The sequence below is a fragment of the Mchenga conophoros genome, linkage group LG10 (genome assembly GCF_057382185.1).
Source record: "Mchenga conophoros isolate Kocher_MC1m ecotype Shallow Benthic linkage group LG10, M_conophoros_male_GT1.1, whole genome shotgun sequence".
Classification (NCBI taxonomy): domain Eukaryota; kingdom Metazoa; phylum Chordata; class Actinopteri; order Cichliformes; family Cichlidae; genus Mchenga; species Mchenga conophoros.
In genome coordinates, this window is record NC_140535.1 from 12,300,470 (window position 1) to 12,321,251 (window position 20,782).

General features: G+C 43.0%; 2 protein-coding genes across 6 annotated transcripts in view; one reads left to right on the forward strand and one right to left on the reverse strand.

Annotated features, from left to right (window-relative positions):
- The window catches only part of abr (ABR activator of RhoGEF and GTPase), a 119,201-nt gene extending 117,589 nt beyond the window's left edge, over positions 1–1,612 (forward strand). For all 3 annotated transcript variants that reach the window (XM_085288598.1, XM_085288600.1, XM_085288599.1), the window contains exon 23: positions 890–1,612. In XM_085288598.1, coding sequence (XP_085144724.1) covers positions 890–979 — 90 coding nt within the window. In that variant the 3' untranslated portion in view covers positions 980–1,612. The remainder of the gene's footprint in view (positions 1–889) is intronic.
- A 7,595-nt stretch (positions 1,613–9,207) lies between these two features.
- Positions 9,208–14,904, reverse strand: LOC146565444 (TELO2-interacting protein 1 homolog). 3 transcript variants are annotated; one of them, XM_085288596.1, is made up of 9 exons: positions 14,805–14,904; positions 13,447–13,564; positions 13,130–13,337; positions 11,753–12,151; positions 11,453–11,605; positions 10,861–11,028; positions 10,547–10,695; positions 10,069–10,299; positions 9,208–9,986 (listed from the first exon to the last, which is right to left on the reverse strand). In XM_085288596.1, the coding sequence occupies exons 5-8, from the start codon at positions 11,463–11,465 to the stop codon at positions 10,231–10,233; spliced, it is 399 nt and encodes a 132-aa protein (XP_085144722.1). In that variant the 5' UTR covers positions 11,466–11,605; positions 11,753–12,151; positions 13,130–13,337; positions 13,447–13,564; positions 14,805–14,904; the 3' UTR covers positions 9,208–9,986; positions 10,069–10,230. The 3 variants fall into 3 exon arrangements, with proteins under 3 accessions (XP_085144722.1, XP_085144721.1, XP_085144723.1); XM_085288595.1 differs by lacking the exon at positions 14,805–14,904 and adding an exon at positions 14,208–14,578; XM_085288597.1 differs by lacking the exon at positions 14,805–14,904 and adding an exon at positions 14,208–14,578 and having other exon boundaries at positions 13,418–13,564.
- Between the last annotated feature and the right edge of the window lie 5,878 nt (positions 14,905–20,782).

Consider the following 20,782-nt stretch of genomic DNA (forward strand, 5'->3'; position numbering starts at 1 on the left):
CTCCCACATCACCCAGTGACCAATGTCACTGACCCCCACCCACCCCACCCCAGCTGTATTTAGACTGCAGGCTATCCATTCATCTCTGCAAAGAGATGTTTCCTGTTCACAAATAGCTCCGCTTGGCAGAATAAACAACATCCAGAGTAAATCATCATAAATGGGGGCAGAGTGCACATGCACGGTCCCATCTGTCCATTACAGTGAAGCCCAGTGTTTGCACTGAGGCTTATTTAAAGTCTAAATGTTTACTGCATTAAGAATACAACACGTCAGACAGATGAGGCCAGTGCTTCATCCTGCATGTAATCTAAGTATAATCTGGGTGAATTAGTGATGGATTCCTTTGTATTTTTTTATTTTGTTTTTTTAATTAGAGACCCTCCACCTAGCAAAGTGGCAACATTCTCGCTAGGAGGTGATTTTCCTGATGAGCTGCGACAGCATTAACCAGACATGTGCCCTTATGATAAAACTGGTTATTAAAGCGGAGATTAAGGGGAATTTGTGGAGCAGAGAGAGGAAGAACATTAGATTGATTGATTCATCTATGTTTATGAAGCTGATTTTCTTTTTAATAATGGTCAAAGGTGACTTTCTGTCCATGGCTTACTGCCACAACCTTCCCTTACTCATTTTAGGTCAGCAGCAATTTGTCTGCCCTGTAAATTGTAAAAATGTAAAAATAAATGTAAAAATTCAGATATTTTAAAGCAAAGCACATCACAGCAGCCAGCTCATGAGCCATATCTGCTTCCATATAAAAAAAAAAAATGTTGGTTGTAATGTTTCTGTCACAAAATCCAGAATGATCATTTTCACCCTCATCCAAGCGCAAATTGTTCCAGCAGAAGCTGTACTCATACAGCCTTGTTTTCTCCTCTCTTAGGTCCAGGTGCTGCTCTACTACCTGCAGCATCCTCCCATCTCCTATGCTGAGCTGAAGCGAAACACACTCTACTTCTCCACCGATGTTTAATCCCCGGCCACCTCCCACAGGGCTTCACCTGGAGACGAAAGAGTGAGAGAGAGAGACTCCATACAAACATTGGTCCCCAGCAGTCAGTAATCCTGCCTCAGCTCTCCCTCGCCCACAGCAGGCAGCTCGTCTCAACTGTACAGCCCCCCAATCCCCCAGCCCTCCCCTTCCACATCTCCCTTCCGTTTAAACCCCACATCCACCCGACCCTACCACACCCAGTCCTGTGAGGAGATGGAGCCGGGCACGTGAAGGAGATTTCCGGGGCGTCTTAATAGTCATGTGTCGTGTCCTGTAAACGTGAGGAGAGCCCAGCCGCTTCCCACTGGCAAGAAGACAGGGAGTTATGGGACCACTGTGGGGAAAATGGGAGGGGACAAGGGTCTGGAGGCCACAGCCTGGCGCAGTGGCACAGGATCATGCCTCGGCGTGTGGGGTGTTGTCATCCCTTTGCCAAGTTCTGGTTTGATGATTTGAAAAACCAGTCGACTCAAACTCTACTTTCTGTTTTTGTTTTCTTGGTCAGAGGCATTCCACAAATAAAGGCATTTACATGTTTTGGAATAATGTTTAGCACCTGATTTTTGTTTCCTTCCCTGGGCTTTCTGTGTGTGTGTGGGGGGGTGGGGGGGTAGGAGGAGGCCAATGTGTCTGAATGACAGTGTGGATGTACATGATGTGTGTGTGTACTTGTGTGTTTAAGGGAACACAAGAATTATAGAAAACGGCCGTCCCAGTAAATGGCTGGAATTTTTCTTTTCCCTTTCTCTGTACTGACAAGCAAGAGAGAAGTGCCCTCCTCACTGAGTCTCGGCCAAATTAGCCCTATTTATTTTAAATATATATAATACGTGTGCCTGTACAGTTCTGTGCAACTAGAGAAATGCTCTAAGGAGTGTGTTTTTTGAAGTTTATTCAGGTAGTGATGTTATTTTTTAGTCTACTTTTCTTATTCACCATGTCCATGGTTGGTAAGCTGTACTGAAAATACACCCAGAATTCATTTCAGATCACTTTGTAGAGGAGCGAGGGCACCCTGTGTGACATGACGGTTGTTTGGACAGAACACAACGAATGGAACATTTAGCTTTTTTGGTTTGTTTGTTTTTTTTGTTGTTGCATTGCAAGCCTGTTCCAAGTGTCTTACTGCACCGGTATAATCTGTAGGATGATTTTGTGTAGTTGCCCTCATTGCATGTTCAGCTTGTCAATCAAACTAGGCCAGATAACAAAAAGGTAGGCTGTCTCTGCAAAGCAAAGAAAAAAAAGTAAATAAATACATAACTGCATAAAAGAAAACCCTCTGTGCTCTGTATAAAGCCAACCTTTCTGCTATCAAGCCTGCAGCATATCTTAAAATACTGCAAGCACTGCTAGATGAGTACTATTTGATATTTTTAATATAAGGTTAAAAGAAAATAAAATGTTGTATTTTACTTCCTTTGAGAAGAATTTCAATATACTGTAATATTGAGGCTAAATGTTAATGTGAACTTTCTCCCCATTTTTTTTTTTTAGTAAAATAAAACTTATCAAAACACTCTCACCTTGTGTCCGTCTCTGCTTACAGGTCTGCTTTAGCACCAGCTTCCTGCAACTGCAGTAACTCAAAATTATCTTTTGGATATGGCATCATAATGTTTTCATGTCAAACTGTCACATGGTAAAATGATGGTAATATCAGGCACGGGACAAAAACACTGACGCTTGCCTTTCCCAGACTCTGTGTGAGCTGTGACTTCATTCTGCATCACTGTACCGTAACACTGACCTGAATCAGCCACATCGGTGCTCTCAGCTCTCAGGAATAGTTCTCTATCAGTACATGTTGCTCCCCCTGGTGGTCCAGTGAAAATCTGTGCTGAAATGAGCTGAGAGAAAGAGGGAGGGCACTCCAGGATGTTCTTTTGATAGCTATAGTAATGTCCAAAGGTCATGAGCAACCCCTTAAAAAACAAAGATAAATACAGGAAATAGGGGGGGGAACAGAGTTTGTACTGTTCTAATGAGCTTCAAAGTCAACATTTATCAGAATCAGAATACTTTATTAATCCCGAAAGAAATTAGGGAAATTAATGTGACCAGCTTTATCCTTAAACACAGCCTGAGCTCTCGCAGGCAGCTTTCTTGTCATTTCTTTAGGCAGTCGGCAGGAATAGTTCTCCAGGTTTCCTGAAGAACATTCAAAACTCTTCTTTGGATATTTTTGCCTTTTGTTCTGTTCTCTGATAATCCCACACTGCTTCAATAATGTTGTGGTCTGGCCTGCCGGGAGGCAGTCCATAACTGATATCCATTGTGTCTTTTCCTATCCAGCTATGCTTTTAGGCAGTGTGTTTGGGATCATTGCATTGATGAATGATGAAAACATGGCCAATCAGATCTTTTCCACAATGCACTACATGCTGACTCTGACTGTGCTTTTCTCCTCTTAGCATGTCTTCTCTAGCTGCTCCTGTCCGATCTGCTAACATGAAGGTTGGGTGTGGTGGGTGAGGTATGACATATAGCTCAGTCAGACACCAGGGGGCGATACAGACATTTTGGCTACACTTCTTGTCAGGTTGATCATGTTTTTTCACATTACTTAAATTATCTATTATTATTATCTATTACTAAAACTTTCAAACATAATACTTGCAATATCATTTATAGATCTAAAAGATATTCAATGTAGTCTAGAAGATGGTATAAAGTGATACAACTAGGATCTGAAACTGGAATACATGTGCCTTGAAATTTTATTGAAGCACTGTTTTTCATTCAGCTGGGTTATACATAATATATTTAATGTAGGCTATACTGCATTATTAATATAGATATAAAAAATCCTCCTGTCTCTGTCAAACAATGCTGTCCAAAATATCCCTGTTGCAGGCTACACTGTCCCATTTAACAACCACTCACTTCTGAGTTTGATGGTCTTTGCTTACAAAGGTTTGGCTTGATGTAACAACCCTTATTATTGGGATAATAACACGCGGACCCCCACCCCGCCCTCGCGGGCCGCAGGACAGCTAGACCTTGTGCAGAGGCTCAGTGAGGGAGGGTGGGGGTATTGTCGCGAAACGGGACGAAGGGCAAGGGCCCTAGAGTAGCAGGAGCAGCAGCAGCAGTGCTCGATGCACCTAAGTTTCTTCCGCTAAAGAATCCGCGGTTTCCCCGAGAGGTTTGCGATGCTGACACAGATGTTGATGCTGTTGAAGCTGCTACGCCTGAATCCCTCCTCGGCTCTCACGGCCTGGTGCGGGACATGTCCTTGTCGGTGGTGTGCGCTCCTGTCTGTCTTTTTGGCTGGCTATTTGTCCGCAACCCCGACACACTTAGTAACTCGTATATCGCTACCTTTACCGATGTCGCGGTGGGGCATTTTGCTACCCCGCATTATTCGCATTAGGGTATTTCGCTACCCCTGTCTCATCGCCTCGGGGGTATTTGCCAACCCCTTAGTAATCGCGATGGGGTATTTCACCACCCCAACCCACATTCGTAAGTTACGATGGCAAACATCGAGGGACCCCCAAGCGCCGGGGCAAACAACTCTCAACTTCACATCATCATCTTCTTCTTCCTCCTTCTCCTTGGTTCTCCTGCGCCGAGCTTGCGAACGCTTAGCTTTACAGAGGGCAGTGTTTGCGTAAACCAGACTAAGTGAGGACCTTGGACTCTCTGTTCCTCCTCGTCCTCCTTCATGAAAACCAAAATAATTCCAAACGCCAGATCTGAATGAGGATGGGGGAGGTTCAATTTGCCATGTTGCAAGGAGAGCTTAACTTCTGTCTCGCTAGCTTGCCCTGCGCTCTTCCTTCTGACGATGCTGTCTGTGTTGAGCGCTCAGTGGATCTGCGCTGGACAGTGCAGCCTAGGCGGAGTAGTCGAACGCAGATTCACTGAGCGCTCAACACAGACAGCATCGTCAGAAGGAAAGTTGATAAAATAAATTACAAATGTTGTATTGTTCGATACATATGCGTACCGAACCGAAAGCACTGTATCGAACGGTTCAATACGAGTATCGTTGCACCCCTAATATATACATACACACACACACATACATACACACATACATACATACACTGCAAACAATAAATACACATTCCAAAATAAAAACACCTCTGCAAATGAAGTGGAAAAGTTTGCTCTGGCGGCGCTTCGCATCAACATGTATATGAGGTACATTGCACTTTTGAGATTTGATCTGTGCATAGGTGCATCTTTGACGTGCAGCTCAGAGATCCACAATCCAGCACGTTTCCGTTTCTCTGACCGTCAGGCTGGCTGACCCGAGGTCACGTCAGAGCTTTGTTTTCTATCTATATGTAACAGACAGTCGGTTCCTCTCCTTCCACGCATTTCATACGACATAGCAGGCATACTGCTGGTTGGTTGACCAAAGTTTTTTAATGCCTGTCTACATTAACACATCTCGAGAGGCGTAGGAGCCAAAAAGTGAATCTGGAGCCAAATGTAGCAGCTGCAGCAGGGCACACAGAGCAAATATTTTCATAGGGTAGTATCAGAAATTGGACCTTTGAATATGTAGTCCCTTTAACTTCTTTCCTTCTATTAAACCCTTTGAGAAACAGCTATCCAGTGTACTCCTGATATGTGCTCTTAATCATTTGTTCCTGATGCTCAAATACAATCCTGGACTCAACATATGTGGCTGTGTCTCTGTCCTTGCTATAGATATGTGTTAATGTGCAAAATAAGGTTAAAAAATAAAGAAATAAATGTGAGTTAGAGCAAGCTAGACGAGCAGAGAGGAATGTGTTAAATGAGGGTTAACTACCACACTGATCCCAGAACAGACCGCATGTACAAATCAAGTTCTCCGTCTAGTTTGTTCATGCAACTGGCTCACTGTGGTGTGATAATAGTGTATTTCTCAAAGCATAGGGTGTAACAAAGAAATGGATGCCTCCTGATGGGAACAGTGAAGATGGTTTGGAAGTCCTAAAACCTCTTCCTTTGTAATGGGCAGCAGTGGGTGACTCCTCTTGTTACATGCCAGTTATACCACAGACAATCCAGCTAAAATTCTCACAGAATTTCTCACAATTGAGAAAGTGTCTTTCCTTCTGACTTTCCCATCTTACTCTTGTTTTTATTTTTTGAAGTACATTTCCTGAAAAGTTCCCCATTTCTATGATCAGAGATGTGAGCCTGATCTCACAGGTTAGGGTTCGGTAAATGAACAGTCATACCATTTATTTTTTTCATTCACAACATACTAGATATTATTCTTTGGTTCACAAGCTGGACCAGCTCTACCAAGTTATCTATCACTGCACTATGCAATTAACAGCATTAACCCTTCAATGCCTGTAACAAAAAACGAAATGTCCTTCACATGATCCAAAGTGGGGTCTTCAAACAGTCCAGCACCTGGAACTGTTTGTGTACTTAATAATATATTGCTGAGCTTCTCTGAGTTACAGTAGCTTGTGTTCGTATGTGTACACAAAGACATAAACGTTCAATGATAAAAACACACAGTAGAATAAAATTGTAAGAAGTCATCAGTTGATGCAGTTTAAGGACACTTGTTCTTCAGTGCAGTCTCACCTGGAGCTCACATTTCTAGTTCATGCCATCATGACCAAAGATTCTTCAATTAATAGTTTAAAGATGTCCATGAATGCACTGCTAACTGCTCTTCAACCTTGTAAAAATCAACATGCATTTTGAATAAGAAACACTTTTACAAAACCAAAAGCTTCACTGTACTTAGTGATTTATCTGTCTAAACAAAACAGGTTCAGTTTGTGACTGAGAGAGCAGCTCGGTGGCGCTGAAGAAACACAATTTCATATGTTGTAGTAACAACACACTGCCACAAGATGGCACCCTACACCTACTTTACCATGCTGTTCCAGTAAAAAAGAAAAAGTGACAGAGCCTTGAAAGAGTGAGTGACACTTTTTATGAACTCATCTGTAATGTGTCACCTTTTCTGTAGAATGAAGTGCTTCCCTTCTTTTAAAGTAAATGCAGGCTTACAAAGATCCTCTAAACATGTTTCTGAAATAATCCTAAACACAATCATTAAATCAAAAATGCAAGAAACTATTTATTTAATCACTGTTCGTAACTTAATTCCTTAACTTATTACAAAAATAAACAAAGACTTTTCTGCTGTCTCACCTCTGTCAGTGTTCATGCTGTTACAGGAACAGGTGGAGGTGCAGGTGGAACTTTGACTTCACTGTGGTTTGTATGTGCAGGCAGGAGTGTGACATCTCAGAACAGCAGCGGATTGTCGAGCACGGTGACTCCTGCTGCGACGCCCCCGTCTGAGTGTCCTGAGCTCTTGGTCCTCAGCAGATGGCCCACACACTCATTTATCACCATGTCTTTACCCTGCCTGTAAGAAAACAAAGAAAAGACTAACATTAGAAACAGCCACCAACCAATCCCTTTTACTCCACCGCCCAAAGACCAGTGAGAAACACTAGCTAGTATTAACTTGGAATCAAAGTCCACTAATCCCCAGGCTCCCAGCATAACATACAGTCCAGCACAAACTCCACAAACTGTCTTGCTTCAGCTGACTTTCCTTCACCTTCTCTCCAGAGAATCTGTTGTGCTCTTTTCACCACGAAGCCACACTCCTGCTCACTGATCCTCACCTCTTTTTAACCTAGTCTCAGCAACTTTGTCCCATAGCTTGCACATCCTTTCCACCTCCATCTTTCTTCCCAGGCTTCCTTAAAAGCCAGCCTAAGAAATACGATTTTATAATTGCCCAATAAATTAAACTGCCATTTTCAAAAGTGTTATCATCCAAATTCATGCAGCGTGGCTAAATTAAGAATGAATTACAAACCCTAGCTTCCTTGCTAATATGATTAACAGCGAAATACTATCATAGTGGAGGTGTCAAATTACTGCTAAAATAGCTCATGTGAACCCTGATACTGAACTATGTATTTATCAAAACAAATGATCTGATATTACAAAGAAAACTAATTATTGCTTTTTACAGTATTAGCCCAGAGTGATGTAAGGCAGGGTGGTTAGTCAGCCGTAGCTTTTTCACATCTTAATCAATGTTGTTGTCAAGTGTGTCTCGTATACACTATTATCTCAGTCACAGTACAGCATCTATGAATCAAAGTAGATACACAGTAATGCAAAACAGCAGGCAGTCATGTTTGTGTCGTCACTGTTTTGACTGAGGCTAGCTCATACATGGAATGCAAGAAAATGCTGCATGTGTGTGCAGATCCATGCACTGCTTAAGCTTCCCTAGTTTAACAAATGGTGAGAAACAAACAGAAGTTTCAGCATTTGCTGCATTGCCAACATTTTTAAAGATGCTTTTGTCCCCCCGCTGTACCTCCTCCTTCTCACTGAGGCTTCGAGACAAACCGTTCTGCTGCTGCAAGGCCATTGATACTGTTTTATAGATCTCTGGACCCTGTAGACGAGCGCAACCACAGAAAATAAATCACAGGAATAAAATGTGAATGATATTGCCTACACTGGACAGCAAAACCCAGGTGAGGATTATCTAATGCCAAATTTTCCAAACAATGAAAAAATCGTGTCCTTTTTCTCCCCATGTATAGTGTAGAGGTCAGCGAATGCCGCTCGGATCTGCTGCACAGCTTGAGGCTGGTCTGGGAAGAACCTCTCCAGGACTCCAGGTCTGGCGAGCACTTGCTGAACCTTCTTGGAACCAGCCAGGTAAGCCCTGATATCTGGACACTTCACAGCTCGAGAGCGCTCCATCAGACGACGAGCATCCCAGCTCTGCAATTGAAAACAGACAATGAATTCTCTGCTTGCAAGCACACCAACCAGCAGAGCGTGACAATAGTTGGTTTATATTCCGCTGAGATTTGACAGACAGAGACAGAAGAATGAAGGACAACAACACAGAGTCACGCTATCAAGGAGAACTTGGACGCTAGATTCAGCAGTTTGGCTTGAAACTTGCAAACTGTTTTAACTTGTTATGTCCGATAACTTTTCCTTCCAGGCTGCTCGGCAGTTTTCTTTCACTTGTTTCCTGTTCCTGCCAGCAGAATGCACACACAGCTGCAGTAACTACACACAATGTTGCAGAGAACATGGAGCAGCAACAAACATGTGTTGGTCTCTAATCACCCATTCAAACTGACATAGCGACAGAAGTCTGTTGTCACTTATATCAGCCAATCAGGGCTAGACTTGGTGTTGCTAAGCAGGGAAAGAAATAAACTCAATGATAATGACGTTCCAGTTTCTCATGAATACGAATCACTTTAAGCAAGTCTGCAGGTTTCATTTTAGTGTTTTTAATTAAACTCTTTGATGTGATCATCCTGAGTGCAAATCAAAAGTTGGACCTGTTCAGAAGTGTAGTTGTCAGGCATGTAACCGTTCCTGAAATACACCACGGTGACCTGTTTGCTGTCCCTGAAGTGAAAGTGACACAAAAGACACATTAATCCATGTCGACACACAGCGACCTCCACTTCCTGGAAGTCTCTCGTGCTGCTGTCCACTGGGAATCCCCATGGTGCCTCTTCCCAGTGTCTATGACATGTAACAAATATAATAAAATAGCAAGGAATTATAAAGTAAATGACAAGATTTTCCATTTAGTTTAATTTAACAGTAGTCATTTTGCAGAAGACAGACATTTGGTTACTATAGTAAAAACTATTATGTCAAATTAACCAAAAAGAAAAAGAGTCAACAAATGCAGACACTTGGCTGTCTTCAGCAACAAAAACACCATCAAAAAAGTCACAGTCATCAGAGCAACATCGGAGAAACAATAAAGTCTAACCATGGAAGGTATATAGAAACATATGCATAAAAACACAAAAACAAATAACATCAACAATGAGCACCTTTAGTTTTGCTGAAAGTGATATAGCTTTCTGTTCCCATCAACTGAAAGCGCCAACATTTCAGGTGAGCATGCTGGGCAGCTGAAGCTGACATCACAGCACAGCTGCTCTTCTACATCAAGAAAGCTGTGCTGCACTGCATCGCTGTTGGCATGCCCAGTCTGTACGTACAGAAATATAACAGAGAAATAAATATTTGCATCTGCTTATTGAAAAACAATATCAAAGAAATACTTCACTCACCCTTCCCCCACACTTAGTACCACACTCCAACAGTTTTGCAAAAGCTTCCCTGGAGAATCATGGAGAAAATACTTTTAGTTCCTGGAAAGAGCTCAAGGGTCTAAGTGTAAAGAGTAGACATGTTGACAGATGCTGGCCAATATCCACTCCTAATCAGGTCCTTTAACTCAGGGCTGCACTGCTGCTGGCATGTTTGACATCTGTATGTCGCCTGGTGCACATCATAACGTTCTTGGACCAAAAAGAAAAATAAACAACATGACTAATAAATCACTGCCTTCACAAATGACTTCTATTAATGCAATACCATGTTCTGATTGTACAGCAAGGGCAGAAAACATGCTTCATCACACTATGTTCAAATCCATCACCCTAACCTAAATAGCAGGTTGCTGTTTACTATTAATGTTGATTAAAATCACTATTTTTCCTGCTGACACTGTGAAGTTGACTCTACATAAAACTACTGATACAGTACCTTGAGTCGGAGCCTGAGGCTGGGATCAGACAGCAGATGAATGCAGTGCTCCGTAACATCCTTAGTGATGCTGAGGTGGGAGGGAAGCTCTGCTTTCACATCAGGACTACCAATATCTTCCACATCCTCACACTCAGTGGGAGGGACCTCTGCAATGACAGCACATGTACAGTTAGACCGCCAGTTTAGCAGTGAGGTTCAGATTTCTATGACTCTTAATTACAATGATCCATCTCCTCTACACTCTGAATCTAATCTCACCACCACTACAACCTATAGCTTATATTCCACTGGCCCGTAGACAGACCTATTACCTCGGTCTTCAGTGTCATCATCCTCTATTCCAAAGCTCTCTGCCAGTTCTTTCTGTTTGCAGTAATTCAGCAGGAATTGGCCAATGCTGAGGTCTTCCTGGTCACTGGAGCTTTGCCTGGAGCTGGCAGACTTACTGGTCCCGCTACAAGTGGAAGGAAACCACCTCGCTAAAGGAAAAACAAGACAACAATATGAACATAGGCTTGGTTACAATAAAATAAGTCAGTTGATCAAAATCAGTGTGACACAGACAATGATGTTTTTGGAAAGAGCCCATTAGTGACATTTAATTTATACATTTTTACTGTGAGGGCTTGTAAAACTTCTGTATGAATATTATTATGAATATTAATTCTACAACAGAAAACGACTCAGCATTTAAACCATCACGATGTATTAAATGTTTCCAAAGACACTGATAATTTGATAACAAGCAAAGTTATATATCCTGAAATGTACTCATTGATAGAAACTTAGAAAGGCAACACAGAAAAATGCGGTAGAGAATGCCTTGAGTCACATTTTCTTCCTTATCCTCTTTGACTCCCAGTATACGTGAGACTCAAGCTGACATCACTGTTGAAATCTTACCCAGTGCCTTCATGAGCGCGTGCAGCACGGAGCAGAAAAGAGCAGCTGTGTGCTCGTAGCTGAGATCCAGAGCCGTCAGCACATCCTGAACGATGTCCCCGACCACGGGCTGCAGTCAGAGTGAGTCAACATAACTGTCAACACCCGTGGAGCCTGGCCAACAAGACAGGATTACAATGAAATACAGTAAAAGCTCAGGGACGCACAGGCTTAAGCAGACAAAGAAGGAAATCGGGTAAACCCTCCAGCACTCATTTCTGTGTCCATTCTGGGCTAAAAACAAAAACACCTCATAACTACCTGTGGATGCTGGCTGAGCCTCTGAAGGTTGAGTGATATGTCATTAAGCAGGTAGTCAGAGTTCTCATTGATCAGTTCCTTGAGGGAAGTGTATCCACAGGCCTTACTGATGTCCTACATGGAGCTCAGCGCCGCCTGGCTCACCAGCAGTGTCTCCTTACCAGCTTTCTCCAGCACAGGATACAGCGAGGCCATCAACAAGGCACAGAAATTGCGGCCCACTGGCTGAGCACAGCAGGCGATTCCCCCGAGTTGGATGCACAGCTGACAGATGTTGCTGTTGAGCTAATGGATCATGGATGCAGATGTTGATGATGAAGGAATCACTTGGAGAGAGCTTGTATTTGAGTTGCTGGCATCACTGTTGTATATCGAGGGGAGTCTGGATGGACCGAGCAGCTACGCAAAGAGACAAAACCTGTGTTAAAGCACTGCTTTCTAACCACTTTTACACATGCACTGCAGCTCTGAAGTTTTCAAGATATTGTCCATGCACGTGAGAACGCAAATGTCTGACACAGTTAGATCAAACATTAAACAGCCTTTAGCCTTCCTGCTCCTGAGTGAAAGCCTGTATTATATCTGACTGTGCTCATGTGGGGATAAGACAGATTAGCCTTTTCTCAAAGTGAAGAGTGGGGGCCAATTTAGGATCTTCACTCAAATTTAAAATACAAGGGAAACTGATGTATTTCCTTAAATAAACAAAAACCACACAAGCGCTTATAAAATGCTCATCCTACCCAGTCATATGCAAAGTGTTAGAATCAACGTGTGATCCACCTGCCACTAAGAGATATTATTTCTCTTTGGTAGATGGAAAAAATGGAATCAAACTCACTGTCAGTAGCTACAACAGCACATTTGTTATAATATGATGAATCAAGCATTTAGATATTAAATAGTATTGAGGGAGACAGGATCAAATACAGTGGGGCAAAAAAGTATTTAGTCAGCCACCAATTGTGCACGTTCTCCCACTTAAAAATATGAGAGAGGCCTGTCATTTTCATCATAGGTATACCTCTAACTTGTCCCAGTTTTAAAGAACTGATTTGCAAATTATGGTGGAAAAGAAGTATTTGGTCACCTCATTTTTTGCCCCACTGCGTAATATACAAAGATATTTGTGGCAACTCGATGTGCTTTGTCCACTTTTATTATCGGATTGCTCTGTTAACCAAAGGGAATACCTCAGTTTATTGTATGTTTGACTATAATTTACAAAAAGACTAAAGCATCATTTCTTATCTTTTCTACAATAACTATCAAATGAACAAATGGAGAGTGCTCGCTCAAGTCATGGATCAAGTGACTTAAAGGGCCGTTTTCAAAGAAAACTAAAAGTGTATAAGCAACCAAGGAAGTGAGTCCTACCTGGCCACTGGACAACATTCAGTGACAGTGCACTTGCTGGCATCTCCGGTGGGCAGAGCCCTGATTCAGTAGGGTGAATAAGGGATCTTGTCTCCTCCGTACTTAATGAGAGTGGTGTATCTGTCAGTCATGTCTGGCACATAAAACACCAGGTAGGTCCCATCATGGCTGTCACAGATATCTGCTTCTTGGGCTTCCCCTCTGGGTCCTTCAGGAGAAAACAAAAACTGTTACCTAAATATCAATGCTTTGAATACATTATTGTGTGGTCCACGTTCATGCACTCACAGTGATCTGCACTGCCAGCAGTCCCTCACCTGCATCTTTGGCATCAATGGTGACCTTCACTGGCAGAGAGGTGGGCGCTCCAGTGGTGTTAAGGCCGGATCCACTTGCACGCACCTTGCTGGTATCATGGGTGGGCAGCACCTTCACCTTGTAAGGGCGGACCAAAGGGGAGAGAAGACAACTGGCTGTGGAATACAGTCTCACAAATGAAAGGAGCCTTATTTACAGAACCGAGTAAACCACGCAAAGAGTTTTCCATTTTCAAAGCTGGCCAGAGTGGAACACTGTAACATGTAACACCTAGAAGGTTCAGATGGCTGCAGTACTTTGCTAATTTGGATCAAATGTTTGGGGGGAAAATGTAATTAAATCAAGTGATTGTAATGCTGTTACTTCCGTTGTGTAGTTAACCATCTATCATTTTAGATGTTTCATTAGCAGCCTGATGAAATTAGCTGTGTAGTTAGCCGACTTCTGCCATCCAAACAGATGAGGTGAATTATGCAGATCACTAGCACAGTACACAGATTACCACTTCTTATTCCAGCCAGACTTCAGGTACTTCATTCGAATCATGCAGTAACAACAAAGATTTATTACTACTGGCTTTTTAAATTGTGCTTCTTCTGTTCTAGAAAAACAGAAACATGTGATCACAGGGTTTTGTTTTTTTCAATGACATTTGTGTTGGTTGTGTCGGTTGCAGGCAAACATTTATCATAATGGTTAGATATTAGGAAATAGCTTAAAATGTGTGCATATTTAACTTGTTGCACTGCCGTAGTGTTACCTGCGTGGGATCTCCTCATGAGCATATGACTGTACCCTGGATGATGATATGTGAGGAGCTTGAACTTGATTCGCTAACAGAAACTAATTTGGCTAGCTTAGCGCACATGTCTTGTGGCAAGATATATGCACTTAAATGTTTTAAGTCATTGGCTGTTCTGCCAAATTGCCACCAACCTGCAACTTTGTGAGCTGACTGTTTCGCGATTTTTGTGTTTTAGACAACAAAAAGAAAAGAAAAAGATGTACAGATCCAGGCTTTTCCTTTACTGTGGTAGTCGCATAGAATGACGTCACTGACACTGGTTTAATATGAAAACAAACTTTGCAAAAAAAAGAAAGAAGAAGAAGTGAGTCGGCGTGTCATCTTTATCGAGCACCATACATGTTTTGCCTCACATTAAAATTATTATTTTGCCTTTTCAAAAATAATTTATATTCAGAGAAGTCAAATATAGCAAATTTGTACAGCTTACACGGCGGGCAGGTGGCGCAGAACACTTGCCGGCCCCTGGCAACTTGAAGCACAGACAGGCGCTGGTTCGAGTCGAGGCTCGAACACTTACACACTCACTCACTCACTCACACACTCACTGACTTCAAATCCTCTCTGTGTCTTCAGTCTGCTAGGGGGATTCCTGGTCTGCGCAGGGAATCCCAATCCTTTTTTTTCTTTTCTTTTTTGGGCTGTTGGGGCCTGTATTTACAAAGCTGGGACTATCTCCGTTGTCATGGCTACCAAGAACAACGCCAGCTTGGGGGAGAGCGGAGAGCCGATAAGCAAACACTCATTCATCCTTTCTCCTCTTTCGTTTCACAGCTGCTGCGGTGGGAAACGCTGGGACTTGTGTGGCTATGCAGTTTTTGCATTGTTGGCAACTTTTAAGGACCAGCCTTGAATTTTACAGATTTGATAAGTGAAGCCTGGATATATAGTGAAGAGAGCTGGGATAATCTGGACAGAATCTGCAGGCTGCATCTCCAAATCACAAGTGGCTTTAGATCTGACTCTTACAGACAGGCATGCATGTCTCAGGGTGATTACACACTAACACATTGTGATTAATCACACACATTTGTATACATTTTATTAACAAGATAATAAAAAAAACACTATACAAAATGTGTTTTTGTGACAGGCCGCTAGTAACAAAGTGCTTAAAGATTTCAAATTGGTTCTTTCCCAAGTTTTCTGTTATGTGTACACATATTCCTTGAATTAGGTGCTTTTTAATTCTCCAATAATGGTCAGTGCAAAGTGTTTACACAAACAAACAAACAAACAAACAAACAAGTGTTTACACAAACAAACAAACAAAAAACATTACTCAGAAAATGGTCAGGTACAAGAACTGGATTAAAAAGGATTGGAAAAAACAGATAATGTCCAATGAAATACTTCAGCGTGTGGCTCATGACTTTTGCACAGTACTGTAAATGTTATTAATAATGAAAGATATAAAGATGTAGCTTTCCCATTTTTAAAAAATTCCCATACACATTATTCTTTTCTTCTAGTGAAGGTGCCTCCTCCTTCAGACCTTAGGATAACTAATTTCTCAGACAGTGACATCACGGTGCGCTGGGAAGCTGCAGATGATGATGATGTTTCTTACCTCATTAAGTGGATCTCCCTAAGTGGAGGCGACCTGAGGCAGGTGGGGAAGAACTATTGAGTTGTTGGAGTACATATTATGAAATAAAAAATACAATATCTCAATAAACTGTTGTCCTGTGTCTTAAGGAGTATCAGATATCACTGTCTGCACTCTATGGAGATGGAGCTCAGAGTGAAGCTGTGGCCGTACGCTATAGCACCTGTGAGTCACACATTTTAACTATATCAGCTGCTGGTGGGAGCAGGCTCTCATGGATCTTTCTGGATATTTGCAGCGGGGACATGCTGGGGTCATTTTGGAGCAGGTTAATTTGTGTGCGCCACGTGTCATAATCAGTTTTGTTGTTAGGTCTGGGAACCTTACCGGAGAAGGTACGGAGTCTAACCTGGGACTGGATGTGTTTGACATCTTGCCTTCGTACGATATGCTCTACCACGACCTTCTGAATGTCAGGTGGATTCAAATCACTTACTGAAAGGGACGCACAGGCTTAAGCAGACAAAGAAGGAAATCGGGTAAACCCTCCAGCACTCATTTCTGTGTCCATTTTGGGCTAAAAACAAAAACACCTCATAACTACCTGTGGATGCTGGCTGAGCCTCTGAAGGTTGAGTGATATGTCATTAAGCAGGTAGTCAGAGTTCTCATTGATCAGTTCCTTGAGGGAAGTGTATCCACAGGCCTTACTGATGTCCTACATGGAGCTCAGCGCCGCCTGGCTCACCAGCAGTGTCTCCTCACCAGCTTTCTCCAGCACAGGATACAGCGAGGCCATCAACAAGGCACAGAAATTGCGGCCCACTGGCTGAGCACAGCAGGCGATTCCCCCGAGTTGGATGCACAGCTGACAGATGTTGCTGTTGAGCTAATGGATCATGGATGCAGATGTTGATGATGAAGGAATCACTTGGAGAGAGCTTGTATTTGAGTTGCTGGCATCACTGTTGTATATCGAGGGGAGTCTGGATGGACCGAGCAGCTACGCAAAGAGACAAAACCTGTGTTAAAGCACTGCTTTCTAACCACTTTTACACATGCACTGCAGCTCTGAAGTTTTCAAGATATTGTCCATGCACGTGAGAACGCAAATGTCTGACACAGTTAGATCAAACATTAAACAGCCTTTAGCCTTCCTGCTCCTGAGTGAAAGCCTGTATTATATCTGACTGTGCTCATGTGGGGATAAGACAGATTAGCCTTTTCTCAAAGTGAAGAGTGGGGGCCAATTTAGGATCTTCACTCAAATTTAAAATACAAGGGAAACTGATGTATTTCCTTAAATAAACAAAAACCACACAAGCGCTTATAAAATGCTCATCCTACCCAGTCATATGCAAAGTGTTAGAATCAACGTGTGATCCACCTGCCACTAAGAGATATTATTTCTCTTTGGTAGATGGAAAAAATGGAATCAAACTCACTGTCAGTAGCTACAACAGCACATTTGTTATAATATGATGAATCAAGCATTTAGATATTAAATAGTATTGAGGGAGACAGGATCAAATACAGTGGGGCAAAAAAGTATTTAGTCAGCCACCAATTGTGCACGTTCTCCCACTTAAAAATATGAGAGAGGCCTGTCATTTTCATCATAGGTATACCTCTAACTTGTCCGAGTTTTAAAGAACTGATTTGCAAATTATGGTGGAAAAGAAGTATTTGGTCACCTCATTTTTTGCCCCACTGCGTAATATACAAAGATATTTGTGGCAACTCGATGTGCTTTGTCCACTTTTATTATCGGATTGCTCTGTTAACCAAAGGGAATACCTCAGTTTATTGTATGTTTGACTATAATTTACAAAAAGACTAAAGCATCATTTCTTATCTTTTCTACAATAACTATCAAATGAACAAATGGAGAGTGCTCGCTCAAGTCATGGATCAAGTGACTTAAAGGGCCGTTTTCAAAGAAAACTAAAAGTGTATAAGCAACCAAGGAAGTGAGTCCTACCTGGCCACTGGACAACATTCAGTGACAGTGCACTTGCTGGCATCTCCGGTGGGCAGAGCCCTGATTCAGTAGGGTGAATAAGGGATCTTGTCTCCTCCGTACTTAATGAGAGTGGTGTATCTGTCAGTCATGTCTGGCACATAAAACACCAGGTAGGTCCCATCATGGCTGTCACAGATATCTGCTTCTTGGGCTTCCCCTCTGGGTCCTTCAGGAGAAAACAAAAACTGTTACCTAAATATCAATGCTTTGAATACATTATTGTGTGGTCCACGTTCATGCACTCACAGTGATCTGCACTGCCAGCAGTCCCTCACCTGCATCTTTGGCATCAATGGTGACCTTCACTGGCAGAGAGGTGGGCGCTCCAGTGGTGTTAAGGCCGGATCCACTTGCACGCACCTTGCTGGTATCATGGGTGGGCAGCACCTTCACCTTGTAAGGGCGGACCAAAGGGGAGAGAAGACAACTGGCTGTGGAATACAGTCTCACAAATGAAAGGAGCCTTATTTACAGAACCGAGTAAACCACGCAAAGAGTTTTCCATTTTCAAAGCTGGCCAGAGTGGAACACTGTAACATGTAACACCTAGAAGGTTCAGATGGCTGCAGTACTTTGCTAATTTGGATCAAATGTTTGGGGGGAAAATGTAATTAAATCAAGTGATTGTAATGCTGTTACTTCCGTTGTGTAGTTAACCATCTATCATTTTAGATGTTTCATTAGCAGCCTGATGAAATTAGCTGTGTAGTTAGCCGACTTCTGCCATCCAAACAGATGAGGTGAATTATGCAGATCACTAGCACAGTACACAGATTACCACTTCTTATTCCAGCCAGACTTCAGGTACTTCATTCGAATCATGCAGTAACAACAAAGATTTATTACTACTGGCTTTTTAAATTGTGCTTCTTCTGTTCTAGAAAAACAGAAACATGTGATCACAGGGTTTTGTTTTTTTCAATGACATTTGTGTTGGTTGTGTCGGTTGCAGGCAAACATTTATCATAATGGTTAGATATTAGGAAATAGCTTAAAATGTGTGCATATTTAACTTGTTGCACTGCCGTAGTGTTACCTGCGTGGGATCTCCTCATGAGCATATGACTGTACCCTGGATGATGATATGTGAGGAGCTTGAACTTGATTCGCTAACAGAAACTAATTTGGCTAGCTTAGCGCACATGTCTTGTGGCAAGATATATGCACTTAAATGTTTTAAGTCATTGGCTGTTCTGCCAAATTGCCACCAACCTGCAACTTTGTGAGCTGACTGTTTCGCGATTTTTGTGTTTTAGACAACAAAAAGAAAAGAAAAAGATGTACAGATCCAGGCTTTTCCTTTACTGTGGTAGTCGCATAGAATGACGTCACTGACACTGGTTTAATATGAAAACAAACTTTGCAAAAAAAAGAAAGAAGAAGAAGTGAGTCGGCGTGTCATCTTTATCGAGCACCATACATGTTTTGCCTCACATTAAAATTATTATTTTTCCTTTTCAAAAATAATTTATATTCAGAGAAGTCAAATATAGCAAATTTGTACAGCTTACACGGCCGCCAGGTGGCGCAGAACACTTGCCGGCCCCTGGCAACTTGAAGCACAGACAGGCCCTGGTTCGAGCCTCGGCTCGAACACACTCACTGAGTTCAGGTCCTATCTGTGTCTTCAGTCTGCTAGGGGGATTCCTGGGCTGCGCAGGGAATCCCAATCCTTTTTTTTTCTTTTCTTTTTTGGGCTGTTGGGGCCTGTATTTACAAAGCTGGGACTATCTCCGTTGTCATGGCTACCAAGAACAACGCCAGCTTGGGGGAGAGCGGAGAGCCGATAAGCAAACACTCATTCATCCTTTCTCCTCTTTCGTTTCACAGCTGCTGCGGTGGGAAACGCTGGGACTTGTGTGGCTATGCAGTTTTTGCATTGTTGGCAACTTTTAAGGACCAGCCTTGAATTTTACAGATTTGATAAGTGAAGCCTGGATATATAGTGAAGAGAGCTGGGATAATCTGGGCAGAATCTGCAGGCTGCATCTCCAAATCACAAGTGGCTTTAGATCTGACTCTTACAGACAGGCATGCATGTCTCAGGGTGATTACACACTAACACATTGTGATTAATCACACACATTTGTATACATTTTATTAACAAGATAATAAAAAAAACACTATACAAAATGTGTTTTTGTGACAGGCCGCTAGTAACAAAGTGCTCTCAAGGTTAAATACACATACCGGTAGACATTGAGGGCTAGCAGGAGGGACCATGCGCTTACCTGCTGCTCTCTGGCAGGTAGCTCCATGCCCTCCTGGGTTTTAAATGCACCTTAGAACACACATGCATCAACACTACAATGAGCGGGTGGAGGGAGGTTTGGAGTCTTCTCTCACCCCCATTCTCTGCGACCTGCTGGAGCGGGGGGGGCTAGGAGGAGGAGTTGGCCGTCCGACTGCGGTCTGGGGTGTGGGGCCTCCCTGCTGCTGCGGAGTCGGGGCGGTCTGCCTCCCCCCACCGCAGGGAAAAGGGTAATACCACCTGGGTCTGGGTGCAGTTCCCCCTCCAGGGGCAAGGGTACCTAGACCCGGTTTGTAGGGTACGCTTGGGGAGTGTGATCGTGTGTACAGCGTCTCTTTATGTCTGTCTCCACGTTGGTTGAGTGTGGAGTAAGTGCATATGAGAGCATGAGGGTGGGAATGGATGTTTGTATATGTGTGTGCCTGTATTTCTGTGTCTATATGTCAGGTTGGGTGTCAGGCGCCACCTCTCTGGGGACATCTCAGGCCCTCCAAGGTTTGGAGGCCTATCTCCCCCTACCACCACTTCCCCTGCCAGTGGCGGACTCCCTCAGACATCGGTGCGTTGGTGGTTCTTTGTGTCCGGGGATGGGCGTCCAGGTACACACCGGCTCACTCCTTGGCGGCCGCTTATCGGGGCCTGGAGCCTGGGGCTCGCTCGGGCCACTCACGGGCGCGTCACTGCAACTCCCCCTGGCTTCTGCTCCG

Excerpts from the sequence above, each read along its gene's own strand:
- LOC146565444 (XM_085288596.1), bottom strand. Across the intron at positions 10,696-10,860 it reads TGATGACACTGAAGACCGAG|AGGTCCCTCCCACTGAGTGT; the intron begins GTAATAGGTCTG and ends CTGTCATTGCAG. Across the intron at positions 10,300-10,546 it reads GCCTCAGGCTCCGACTCAAG|AACGTTATGATGTGCACCAG; the intron begins GTACTGTATCAG and ends TTTTGGTCCAAG.